The sequence below is a fragment of the Polypterus senegalus genome, chromosome 8 (genome assembly GCF_016835505.1).
Source record: "Polypterus senegalus isolate Bchr_013 chromosome 8, ASM1683550v1, whole genome shotgun sequence".
Classification (NCBI taxonomy): domain Eukaryota; kingdom Metazoa; phylum Chordata; class Cladistia; order Polypteriformes; family Polypteridae; genus Polypterus; species Polypterus senegalus.
Window position 1 is genome coordinate 44,894,127 of NC_053161.1, and position 14,304 is coordinate 44,908,430.

At 38.1% G+C, this 14,304-nt stretch overlaps 1 protein-coding gene across 1 annotated transcript in view; it reads right to left on the reverse strand.

The window, feature by feature from the left end:
* The window catches only part of sema3c (sema domain, immunoglobulin domain (Ig), short basic domain, secreted, (semaphorin) 3C), a 161,938-nt gene that overhangs the window by 17,731 nt on the left and 129,903 nt on the right, over positions 1 to 14,304 (reverse strand). The window contains exon 13 of the mRNA XM_039761054.1: positions 4,731 to 4,819. Within this exon, the coding sequence (XP_039616988.1) occupies positions 4,731 to 4,819 (89 nt within the window). The remainder of the gene's footprint in view (positions 1 to 4,730; positions 4,820 to 14,304) is intronic.

The window sequence follows — 14,304 nt, forward strand, 5'->3', positions numbered from 1 at the left end:
TTGTGGTTCAAATTAAGGTGATGCCACAGTTTACTCCATCTGCCCTTCTGAAATGTGCCGGGAGGACCAGGGTAGTCTGTGAAAGTTATTTCAGAACTTGGGACATCTCAGAGCCAGTTCTGTTCTCGTTTTAGGTGGGAACCAGTGTCACCTTGTGCACACCCCAGAAGAAATCCAGGAAATGCTCTTGGAGTCAACACAGTTTAGAAAGGTCTGAAAGGAGCCCAAAAGACTACTCCTTCCAATGCCATGCTTACTGGGCAATATAAAAGTAGCCAAGAAAAGAGGAATAGCAGGTCAACAGTTAATTACCTTAGAGTAAATAACCATGCCTTAAAGACTACTCCTGGGTACATGAAAATGTCTAATGGAACATTCTTAAAGTACAAGTGTCCCTACTGTGCTAACTAGGGAACGAACAGTGTAAACCCTTTTTTTCATTGTTTAACCTAACACCAATGGTGGTCACAGTGACATTAGTAGCAAATGAGTGACAGACAAGAAACACAACTGTGGTCCTGTTGTACTCTGTTTCTCTGATGATGTCCTTGCTTCCTTGACAGCTGTTTGTATCAAGAAGTTAAATCAGCATTAGATCTCATGCTACATTCTGTTTACCACTAATGTTTGAGTGTTTTGTCCTTTGCTATCTATTTTTAGGTGTGTGTGTGTATGTGTATGCAGTATTTGGGTTACTAATTAGCTCTGATATAAAATGATATGTCCCTGTAAAATTTATTTCAATAATAGATACAAAGATCATAAAAGAAAAAAGCTTTGCTGCACCAACCAAAATTTGTTAGGTTGCTGTCCAGAGCATCTATATAGATAAGTAAGATAAATAAGTATTTTTAGGTTGTCTCAGCATGCTATATTTGTTACTTCATTTTAGAAATATTAGGGTTTTAACACACTGTAGAGATGGTTACATTTTCTATGTAGAGTGTCTTCTGACAAAACACAAATGTAAATTCCAATATTCATGGATTCACTGTGAAAAATTGTGAATCCAATCTGATATCTAAGATATACAATAAATTTGTTTTGTACAAGTAGCTCACGATTTCTTAATAAAATATATAACTTACAACTGCAGATATATTTTACCTCATAACAGCTGGTGTGTTATCTTTAAAATTAATGTAGCATGTTTGGAAAAAGGCAATATTTTGTTATTACAGATGGTTTAATGCTCTCCTGGTCTTTGTCCAAAGTAGCTAGTCTCCAATGATAAAACAAAAAATAGCTGGATGTTTAAAAAGTACTTACATATAATACTAAATAAAAAGATTTTTAAGTTTCTTCAATTCCATCTTAGGTCACTTTAGCCTTTCAGTACTTTTTATTACACTATTTCCATTTAATGATCCTCAGATTCTTATCATGATCCCCTTCAGATGGTTTTGACTAACTTATTTTATTTGTAATACTTTAAATTTGTTTTGTTTAGTAAAATTTAGCAAATCAAAATGCCTTATTACTTTATGATTCCTGTCTTAAGTTACATATTATGATCCTCGAGGCTTATTTATGGGACCAGTTTTATTTTCACTATATATGCTACCTTTAGGAGATATCGTTCAAAAACATAATATTCACTTCCACTCATTCTTATGCTTTTACTAATGTGTTCTTCATTGACCAACTCAATAAGTTAAAACACTGGAATAAAGATATTCACTTTAATATAAGCTTTTCAACTCAAAATGCATAAATGCTCATTTTTATGAATGACCATTAAACGATTCATTTTATAGCAATGGCATAACAGTACTGCCAACAGTATTACTGTTAAGAAATGTGGTAACAGGTGAGATAAAGGAAAGGTAAAATCACTCTGCACTTGATTGAGGAAAGCATGTACTGGCAGGTACATCAAATAGAATTGATAAGTGCATTTCTTTACTCACAAGGTCTGAAATAGTTCTATTTCTAACCTATAGTGATTTGAAAATGCTGCTGTAAAGATCATTATCAGAACTGGGCAGTAGAATTATATAAATTGTGTTTTTAGTTCATTAACTACTGGACTAATTTTAAAGTTTTTCTACTAAATAAAGTTTTAGTAACATTTCTAATGTCTGTACACTAGAGTATATATTGCAAATGTTGCAAAATGTGGATTTTTGTGACTTATGCCATGACATTTAAGGGTAGTCACCTCCACTGTTTTGATAGTGACAGCAGCTGTCAAATCTTTCATATGCGGTGAAACAATCAGGTCCATATGCTTCTCTTTAATCAGAAATGATGTAGAGAAAAGCCAATCAAAATGACACCTTTTATTGGCTAACTAAAAAGATTACAATATGCAAGCTTTCGAGGCAACTCAGGCCCCTTCTTCAGGCAAGATGTAATTACAGTAATTATAGTTAGCCAATAAAAGGTGTCATTTTGCTTGGCTTTTCTCTACATTCATAATGGCTAACACGGTACAACAACCTAGTACTTCAGAAATGATGCAAATTCAACATTCATTATTTTCTTTGAAACCTGTTCCATTTTTTTTTAAATATAGTCTATGATATTATTATATTCATGGTTAGATATACAAACAGTGTCTGCTTTTGTACCATTAAGTTTCAGTAGGATTATCAAATGAGTGATTTTTTTTATTTCATGCCATTCTGAGAGAATCTGTCATTTCCTGAAGTAAATTAGTCTTTATTTCAAGACGTTTAATTTGGAAAACCTTCTTTTGCTTTGAACAATTCCTGAACAATTTAGTATCTCCAAGTCACCTAACCTGCATGTCTTTGTACTGTAGGAGCAAACCAAAGCAAACCCACAGAGACCTTCTCCATGCAGGAAGCAACCAGACGTTCTTACTGTAAGGCAGCAGCCCTACCCCTGTGTCACTGTGTGCCTAATTTGTTTATTACTAACATATTTATATTAACTGTGGCCTTAGAAAATGGGGAACAAATACCCTTTATATGAGACTGAATGTAGTAACATAGTACATCTGTATGTGGGGGAGCGCAAGACCCCCTTAACTCTGCCAATGTGTATATCATGCTACAGTCAATAAAAAGAGGTTTATACTTAGAAGAATGTATTTTAAAGAAATCTTTTAACCATGAAACACTAAGCGTAAATTGGTTTCTTGCAAGTTATTTACAAAACTTCACTTTTATTGTGTTTTGGCTTTATATTTTGTATTTGTTTAATAACCTTTATCTGACTTCTCAGTTAACTATTCAATTACTAAAAACAATTAAGTGTATGAATTAGTTGCTTTAGCATGGATGAAACATATCACTTGTTGGTTATTGATCATTGTGAGATGATGCAGAAGTAAAATAAACACAATCCCTCCACATTTTTGAAAGTTGTCTAACTATATTTGTGGATGTTTATTTATTTCTTATTGAACTGATATTACCACCATACCATTCTGTATCCTGAATTTTTTTTTTTGCACAGCCGTGGACATGTTGTTTATGGCTGCTAAGCCTATTGCTGGTCACATGACATACTGAGTCATCCTTCCCAGCCAATAAAAGACATCCGTTATTGTAGTAATGTTGGATTAACAAAGGCACTTATTTATTTTGAACACTGAGGGGAAACAAATAAACAGTAGGAAAGGACCTTTTTGGCTGTTGATTGCTTTTGCTTTGGTGCCTTCACTTTCCCTGACATCTCTTGCCCTGTCCTCTGATTATGATTTGAAGCCTACCATTACCCAGTGTCACCAATTATTCCAAATAAAGATTGCTTTCTTTTAAAAGACATAGTACCTCTGAACTGGCATTAGATGTTTAGCCAAATCAAATTAATTGTTATTCTGTGTATTTATACAACTATAGCATTAACAAAACAAATAACATTAGTAACTGGGAAATGAACAAGTAACCTTTAATTTTTACAGTCCAGCTTTTAAGTTGAACATTTACTTGTGTTTACATGCATAACATTTGTAGCACACTTATTTCAAGGCTTGTTTGCACAGTGGTAGTGCTGCTGCCTTGCAGTAAGGAGACCAGGGTTTTTGTCCTGAGTACTCCATGTGTGAAGGTTGAATGTTCTCTCAGAATCTGCGTGGGTTTTCTCTGTGTGCTCTGATTTCCTCCCACACCCCAAAGACATGCAAGTGAGGTGGACTGGCAATACTAAATTGGCCCTAGTGTGTGATTGGGGGTATGTGTTGTGTATGTGTAGGTGTACATAGGTGTGTGTATGTGTGTGAGTGCATGTTTACCCTGCAATGGACTGGCACCCTGTTAAAAGTTTGTTCCAAAGCCAGTTAGAAAATGACTGACTGACTTATTTCCATTCAGGGCAGGCAACTATCTGGGTAGTCTTAGGCACAAGGCAGAAAACAGGCTTGGACATTGCTCAAGTCAATTGAAGGGGCTATTCATCTGTTTAAAGATGGCAAAAAAGTAAATTTTTTCATGGCTTGTGTTTAATCAGAATATATTAATATATATTATCAAGGAATTGATTAAGATAAAATAACATTTCAGCTAATTCACTGCATATAATTCTTAAAGTTTCATAAACATTTTCTCACCGCTGTACATGCCTTATTTATATAAATCACAATCCATATAATATAATTTAACATTCTCTGCATGGAAATGCTTTCTGAGTTTATTATCAAGGTCCCCTGATACCTATGGTGGTGCTAAAATTGCTATTATTGTCTGAATTGTTTCCAACATAGCTCTCCTAAAAGCTTTGATCTTAACAATGAGATTGTGTGATTTGGAAAAAAAATTTACCTTAAATACTTCCAGCTCTTCCAAGATAAGTTCCTCATTTTCTGACCTATTACTTGGCAGCACAATTACTTTTTGGACAGTTCCTTTATCTGAAACAAACAAACAAGGAATAGTTTACTTTATAAACTTGTCAATTGCAGGAAACATTTTAATCTACCTTTACCAATGCAAGAAACCTTACAAGGCATGGTTTTTTCAGTCTATCAACTTGAAGAATCGATGAGTAAAAACATAATACTATTCTGCATCATTCTTCAATGTAATATACAGCAGAAAACATGTGCTGTTACTTTAAAAGTACTTGACACATAGTACAGCTAAAACAATAATGGCATAACATTAAAAATGCTTTGATCAATTATAAAATTTTCAATGTTCCATCTAATTACCTGTTTAAATTCAAAAGAATACAGTTGCTTTCCAAAGATCAATAACAAAAGCCAAGGTCAGTCACTAGGAAATCTACTGTATAAATGTTTTACTCATGGCTAACTGCATGTAGCATGTTCAAGAGTAAGGAGATACAGTAATAATAACAACTAGCCAATGGTACGCCGCATAATCAGGCCGGTTTTTTAATGATTTTTAAGCACAGGGAGAAAATTAACATTTGAAAAATCGATAATGTAATAAATCAGCAAGAAAAACAACATTGTAACAATGCACGGAACGAACCAACACACAATCGTCCGTGACTGAAAACTGACGAACCACCATCGCGCCTTCTCCTGCCAGACGGAGGGATGGGGGTGCACGTCGCTCAGTCACGGAGTGTGGAATGGGAGGAGAGGAGAAGGACATCGATTCAGCTCCCTCCGTCATGCTAATCTGCTGGTTTCTCGTTCAGTATGCCCGCTCATGTGCCCACCTTCAACTCATCACTTGAGTCGTTGTCATCTTTACACAGTCCAGATGCACCTGTGACTCACATAGATGTTTCATTGCTCAGTGTGGTTTTGGCTGCTTTTCAATATATAATCCACCAAGACACCCGACCACGGTAGTAGCGTGGTGGGAGGGGGGTGTGTACAAAGGGTAGGGACGTAACCAGTGGGAGAGTATGAGTCGCACTTAGTGGGAATTCCACGGTTTGCAGCCCGAATGGGGTTCAACGGCTTACCCATGCCTCTCTGCACCGGGTAGACACACGCTTAATCTCATGCATAATTATTTATTGAATGCTAAACACTTCTGGAAAGACACGGTTGTCTAAGACGGGTTGGTGTGAGAATACAACAGTAAGTGAATGAAAAGATGGAACTCTGGAGAGAGCAAAATACAGTACAATAGTGAACCCGCTGCATAACAAACGCCGCATAATTGTTTACTGATGGTTGAACACTTCTGGAAAGACACAGTTGTCTAAAAAGGGAGGGTTTGAGGATACAACAGAAAGTGAATGAAAAGATGGAACTCTGGAGAGAGCAACATATAATTGTCCGTGAGTGAAGAAGACGCATGTTTGTCGCAGATGCGAATTGCTGTATGTAGTGTGTAAAACAGTTTGCTATGGTGCACGAGGTCGTGCGTCGTAACCGAAAACTCGGTTTTTAAAGACTGCTTACTTCATTGTGTTTTAACCTCAGTTGTAAAGGATTGTTTTAAGGATCCCATGGGATACCCCTCGCAAACCGTTTCACACGCTGCATATGGCGACTCACCTCCGCGAGAAACATGCCTCTATGAACAGTCAAGGTGGCTCGGAGGTACATGAGGCCTCTACGACAGACGAATATAAATGATGCCGTTCTTTCTGTGTCGTCGTGTCCGAATTGGTGGGTGTGGCTCTGCGAGTTGTCGCCGTATCCAATGGTCTTAGAGTTGGTGGGCATGGCTCCTCCCTGTGTGTGCCATAGGTGTCTTACTTGTCAGCGGCTTAGTGAATCCACGCCCCTTCCAGCGTGTTTTCCATGGGTGTCTTGCCTTAGTGAATTATATATATAGATAATATTAGCCCCTGCTTAAAAAAAATTCATATACAGAAAAGTACCCTGTTAGTTACATAGTACTTCTGAGGCATCTGATTAACAGCACCATAACTGAAGCCCATTGTCTTATTTTCTGTTCAAAGATCGGTATCACAGCTAGTACACTACAGGTCAAAAGTTTTAGAACACCTTAGTTTTTATCTGTTTTTTCTTTTTTTTTTTTTTCAAATTTAGTCAGTTGAAATGCACTGAATGATCTAAAATGGTGAAATGGTAAGAAGTAAACTGACAGAGGTTTAAATTTAAAGTTTAGGTTAGCAAACACTGAAAAAAGGAAATATCAGAATATTACAAATGGGCTTACTCGGAGACACAAAACTACAAATACTGCTTCCTTAATAGCAGGAATGGAGATGGTGCCCCAGATACTTATGGCACTCTTGACACCATTGTGGAAGAAACCGATGATCAGATCAATGATGAGGTTGCGGTTGATGCTGCACCTGAGGATCTATCAGTGATGACAGCCAGTGACAGTGAAATGTCGAGTAACAATCAGACTCTATGGAGGCTGGGAAAACAAACAATGCAGTCACTAAATGTAGATTTAAACATTGTCTCTATTCATGGAAACACTCCCTTCCACTCAATGGGTTGGATCAAAGTCACCTCTCCGGCACCACCTTTGCCAGATCCACAGACAACAGCAGCTGTACCCAGGGTGAAGTTGAAGGCACTCGACAAAGCTAAGATCCTGAGAGGAGCTAAAGTGAAGAATCTTCCATTTACCAACAGGAAACAGACAGGAATAAACACCATCACGTTTCTACCCATCGCTGAGTTCTCCTCCTCTAAGGCTCATGATCAGCCACTCCTCACTCCAGGCGACACACCTCCTGGGCAGCGGGATGGGTGATCAAAGCCCAGGATTCTGAGTTCCAACACTCCAACTGGAATGGCTGGATGAAGAGAATCCATGCAGATGATGCAAAGAAGAGCACACAGATCAACTTCCTCCCAGTCATTGAAGATGACCCATATGACCTCAACACCATCTTTACCACTGTCAAAGATTCATATGGCTCTCTGCTGACAGAGTCGCTATAATGACCTTTATTTTCTGATTTGACTGAAGGCTGTGGATATCATAAAGCAGGTAAATCTACCCGTCATTGCAAGGTTGGGTGAATTTCACCTGCTGAAGTCTTATCTTGAATCAATGGGTAACATCATGGAGGATTCTGGACTACTAGAGGTGATCCAGTTTATCTATCCTGGAAGTACGACAGCCAACCACATCATGGATGGAGCACGTTTTGACAAGGCAATCCGTGCTCACCTCCTCATTGATGCAGCCATCTATCAACACATCATGAAACTTGCCTTCACTGAGGAGGAGCATGGTGACATGAGGACCTTCATGGAGATGGTGGCTGATGGGAAGATGGGAGCCAGACACATAGACCCAGTAGTGGCAGTGTTTGAGCAGAGGTGTGAAGAAACCTTCAAACAACTCGCAGAAGGAGGAAGAACACCTGCAGTCTGTGTGCAGTACCACCACATGGTAGATGTGATCAAGATCTTTATCAGAACCAAGCGACTTGCAGACCACAAAGGGCATCTGTCCTGCATTGTTACACAGATGCTTGACATCTTTGCCACTGCAGGCCATCATCAATACACCAAGGGCGGACGGCTGTACTCTCAACTCATGAAGGAGTTAGAAAGTTTGCCTGCTTACAAGGACACCTTAGAAAGTTTCACTGCCCACGGGAACCACGTTGTCCGTTACTCCAACCATGAGTGGTCCGGCACTTGGTGTGACATCTGCATTGAGCAGACATTATTGAAGGCAGCCAAGTGTTTCTGGCCACAAGTGCTGGGTGCTCACCCTCAGTCACTTCTCTGAAGTTAACCATCGGATGGAGGAAGACATCAGAAAAAATGCTCCGCTCCACAGAGACCTTGCCAAAACACAGATGAAGCGAGATACAGAGGCAGTTGAACTTGTTCTAAAATGGTTATAGCAGAACAAGCCATTCGACAACGATCGAGACAAGGAGTTGCTCGTGTCTTTCTTAACAGGATTCACAAGCACAGGAAATGACTCAGTCAATTCTGATAGAGCAGCTGAAGTAGGGATAGAAATGCAGATCAAGCTGGATGGACGGTCAGCGACATTGACCATGGGTGTCAAGTCAAAAGTACAAGCCCTGTCATCACTCAGAAAGATCCCCATGGTCAACAAGAAGAAGATTCCCCTTGACTCACTAAAGTTGTTCAACTGATTGATCATTTTTGCCCAGCGGGATATGACAGTTGAGACAAGCTTACAGTATGAGCTGACTCCCTTTCCATTGTCCCTGTGCAGCAACAAAGATCAGAAGATGAACAAGGCAAACAAGGCAGACTTTTCAAAGACAAGCCTGAAGGCGTTAACTGATCCACTTGACCTCAGTAACCAACCCTGCTGCATCCTGGTAATTGATGGCAGATGGCTTCTCTACATGGTGAAGTGGGAACAACATCAGACCTGGCACTAGATCAGCAACAGTTACCTGTGCTATGTGCAGTGTCTGGGCCACCGTTCCTAGAAGATCATTGTGGTCTTTGATGGCTACAGCAGATCACCAAAAGATCACAACCACATCCGGCGTAACAAGAATTCCTGCTGTGATCTCCAGATTCGACCATATATATTCCACTGGACCCCAAGAGAGAAAGTTCCTGGACAACACTCATAACAAGAGTGAGCTCATCCACCTCCTCTCTTTAACCTTCCTAAAACATCACATCACTGTGGAGCAGTGTGACAATGATGCTGACACTTCGATTGTTAGAGAGGCATTGGCTGCTACTTCAGATTGCTCTGTTGAGGTCAGTAACATTTGTGTTTGTATTTTTCTTCATTAACTACTAGATGGTGCCCGGAAGGGGAAGACGTAGTTTAAAAAGAAGAGAATTCACATTGTTGAAAAATTTGATCTGTTTTTGCATGGTTCATTATGCTTTGTATATCTTGTTCTATTTTCAGGTCCTGGCAAAAGATGCACACGTGCTGGTAATGCTGGTGCACCATAGCTCAGGCAGCCACCATCCACTCTTCTTCACCACATCAAACAGCTCTTATGACATCAGAAAGATCCAAGAATCTCTATCTGAAAGACAGATGCACTACCTGCTCATCTGTCATGCATTCACAGAGTGTTATATGGTTTTTGCAATCGCTGGCCATGGGAAAACAACTCTATTTGACAGGTAATAATGATAATACTACTATTACTTTGATAAATAATAATAATAATAATAAGAATAAGAATAATAATTGTCATCATAGCAAACTATTAAAAATAATAATAATTTTAATTCTGTTTCACATTATACTTGAAACAAACCTGATGCATTTTTTTCAGTTTTTGTGCGGGGGACGTGGATGAGTACATGGACATCTTCCTTGACACAGAAGCCACCAAAGAGGCAGTGATTCAGGCTGGTACTGTGATTTGCCAGTACATTTTCCATGGACCAGATACTACATTGGGTGAAATATGGAACAACATATTCTCAAGGAAGGCGGCAGCAGGAGAGCTCAAACCAGAGACTCTACCTCCAACAGAGGGTGCAGCTTTACAGCATTCACTCCATGCCTACCTGCAGATCCGGGACTAGATCCTTCTACAGAGCATGTCTCTGAACCCCAGTGATAAGGATGGACATTAGGTGGGCATGGGTATGAGCCAGTTCCAACACTAGACCCCATGGCTCCTGAGGAGCTACTTAAGTTCATGCGCTGTAACTGTCATGGAGATTGCAGCAACCAGCGGTGCAGCTGCAAGAATAATGGGGTCATGTGCTTCTCGGCCTGTGGAGTCTGTAAAGGCATTGCATGCAGAAATTGTAGTGATGATGTTGTTGTGTCTGAAAAAGACACAGACAATGATTCTTGAAGCTTCTGATATTGTGAATGAGAAATAACTCTGAGCATTATATAAGTATGTGAAATAAAAGCTACTTTGAATGTAAATGTAAAAGTGAGTGTGGCCTTTTTCAATAATGGAGTGTTTGTGGTGAAATACAAATGCTAACAGTCAACTCAGATTCATGAAAAACCCTTATTTGACGCCTCACAAGTTACTTAAGGCCAGATTTTAAAAGTTAGATTCAAATACTTTGAAAATTACAGTAATAATCTTGTGTAGAGTGGCTGTCACACAGATCCAGTGTCCTGAGTTTTAATCCCATACCTGGTCATTCTGGGTTTGAGATTTGCAAATTCTACCTATCTGTGTTATCATCATCAACATCAGTATGGGCATTTTTGTGCATGTGACTGAGCCCTGAAATGAACTGACATTCCATCCAAGGCTGCACCCTGCCTTCACTTCATTGCTGCTAAAGGAAGCTCCAAGTACCTGAAACCCTGACATAGATTAAGTCCAAATCAAAATATAATAATAATGATAATAATAATAATGATTCTTTACATTTATATAGTGCTTTTCTCACTACTCAATGTATAATGTATTATTAAACTTCTGTAATTATTTTTCCACTGAATGGTGAGCATTTTTATTAGTCATGCTAAAAGAAATGGTTACATTAAGACTATTTAATGAATCTGACTAGTTTTATTCTGAGGAGAGTTTCAAAATAAACTGCTTATATGTAGGCTTGCAGATTTTTAAAGATTTGTTTATAACTCTACATTAACTAATTTCAATTAAAATGGCACTTGTATATTAATCACTCCAAAAACTACAGCAATTAATTATATGATGTTTCTGTATTTTGTGCTTTTAAATTCCTTCCAAATTATGTATTTCCTTGTAAAAAGTTTAAAATAAGAAGGCAATAAAAGTTTATGTTTGCTGGGAATGGCTTTCAAATACTGCATGAAGTGGAAGATCCACTTTTCCTACTACGGTGGATTCTCACCAATTATTTTCACATTTTCCGTGTAACTTATGAGGGGAATATTGACCAGTGTTTTTAGAAAAAAAAGTTACAGAAAGTGACAGAACTGTCTCACAAACAGGAAATCCTCATGAGAGTTTCTATGTCATTTAATGTATGTTGTATAACCCTAAGGGCTGGGTTGTGGCCACTCAATTTGGCATCCACAAATGCATGGAAAAGAGATTTGCAAGAGTATGGTCAACTTGCCAGCCATGTATAAGGCACCCAAATAGGCCAAGCTTGCAGATGTCTGGATGCTGTGTGTCAGATTCCTAAAAGCATTGTCTAAATGACGGGATGTATACCACATTGCTACCTTACTTGTCAAGGTAGAACTGGGATATGAATATAGAAAATATAAAAGTAAAAGAGGGATGACACATTACTTTAAAATCATGAATTTTCTGTGAGAGAAACTAATCTGATTCAATTTGTAACAGTTTTACCCATATTTGTTTTTTTTCTTTGACTGTAAATGTCATCTGCTTCAGGATCAATCCATCATTTTCTGACCTACCTACATCTCCCAGAAGAACTGGGTGCTAAACTGGAAGCAGTTGAAAACAGGATACTAATCAACCTTTAGGACAGATTCATACACATAAGCACACTGACTCACACACACCCTAAAACATATGTCCTCTTTGGGATGTCACTGGAAAACCTGCACCTGTAGAAAAAAACAAAGTCCTTGGGAAAATGGACAAACTTTATACAGGCAGTGACCACAGTGGGATTCCAACCTGGTTTCTTATAGCTGTAATGCCACAGCGTTAATCACTACTCCAACATGCCATCTTATTTTATTATACTGTACATCTTCATAATAAAGTTTATATCTTCATAATAGTATATTACATTTTTTAGCAGAGTTACGTTATTTTTTAATTTTTTAATCTGTTTTTCCATTTTGTGATCTGCCATTATATGTCTGTAAATAATATCCATCCATCCATCCATTATCCAACCCGCTATATCTTAACTGCAGGGTCACGGGGGTCTGCTGGAGCCAATCCCAGCCAACACAGGGAGCAAGGCAGGGAACAAATCCCAGGCAGGGCGCCAGCCCACCACAGGACACACACACCACACACACACACATACCAAGCACACATTAGGAACAATTTAGAATCATCAATGCACCTAACCTGCATGTCTTTGGACTGTGGGAGGAAACCGGAGTACCCGGAGGAAACCCACATGGACACGGGGAGAACATGCAAACTCCACGCAGGGAGGACCTGGGAAGCGAATCCGGGTCTCCTAACTGTGAGGCAGCAGTACTACCCACTGCGCCACCGTGCCCCCCCTGTAATATCTATGCCAGTTATCCCATGAATAAGTTCAATAACTTATTATGCAATATTGCTATTCCTTCTTGTAAAATGTTTTTTTGCAGTACTGCTTGCTCAAATACACTGTCAAATGAATTTTCGCAGCTCATCGGTTAAACCACAAAAGCAAAAAGAGCAGTAAGTGTTTATATAACTAAGTAGTCAAAAGGTTATATTTGCTATCACTCAAATATATATCTTTTGACATTGTTTAAGGTATCCTGGATCCATTATGTGTAATATAATTAAAATTAATACATACTCCTAACAATAAGTAAAAAGTGTGATTAATTACTTTTTGATCATACTACTAGTGCAAAAATCTTAAGCATTTAAAATAATTCACATACATTATATTATTTGCTGGAGCGATCTGATGTCTGTATTTTGATTTTTCTTTCCTCTCTCCTAACACAATGCACCTAAATGTTATATTACATGGCACACAGTAAAACATAAAGCAGGAATTAGAATATTTGACTGTTGTAATTATTGATTTATTTGAAAACATCTGTTGTCTCAGACAAATCAATGAGGGAAAAAAAATCTACATGTCTGGTATGGCACAAGATAGTCTACAGACCAGCATCATTGGCATCAAATCAAAAAATTCAGTAAATATATTCATATAATAATTATTTCCATATGTGAAATTTTGTCTCACTCATTCAACCCCAGATTATCTAATATTTAACTCTCACTATGTAATATTTTAAACTTGCAGGGCTTATGTTTTCAGCGCAGGTTTAAAAAGAAATTTCTAGGAAACATTGATATGGAAAAATGAGTCTGCCTTTAGACACATGTGAAATATTACAATTAAGTTTGTTTTGTTTTCATTTGAAGAGAGCAAATCAACATACATTACAAAACGTAAACGTGGCAACAAATTTCACAGTGAACATTCTGAGACCTTTTAGAAAATCAAAACATTTTTGCAATTCAGACCTGGAAAACTTTCAAAATTTTATTCATGACAGTGTCTGGAACTGGGATGGTTGGCAAGAAAACAAACATTTTTCTTTTAAGCCAAAGTTAAAAGGTCAAATACACTGCTGGCAGGTGTCGGATTTAACATTTCTTTGCTCACATATGGTCTTACTAAGTCTTTTTAAAACAACGCCCAGGTCAAAGATGTACTGAAGAGACACAAATATTGTATAACTGCAAATGTACAAGACAGTAGTTTAATTCAAATAGTATATGACAACAGTGAATAGCAGAATAAATTAAGCATTAAGTAAAATGAAATACTCAGATGTGTTTATGGAGCTGAAGTTTGTGTAATTTAATTTAAGCACATTTATATGAAAATATTTCATGATGAAGAACAGAACAGGAAAAAAGTTAAAGTAT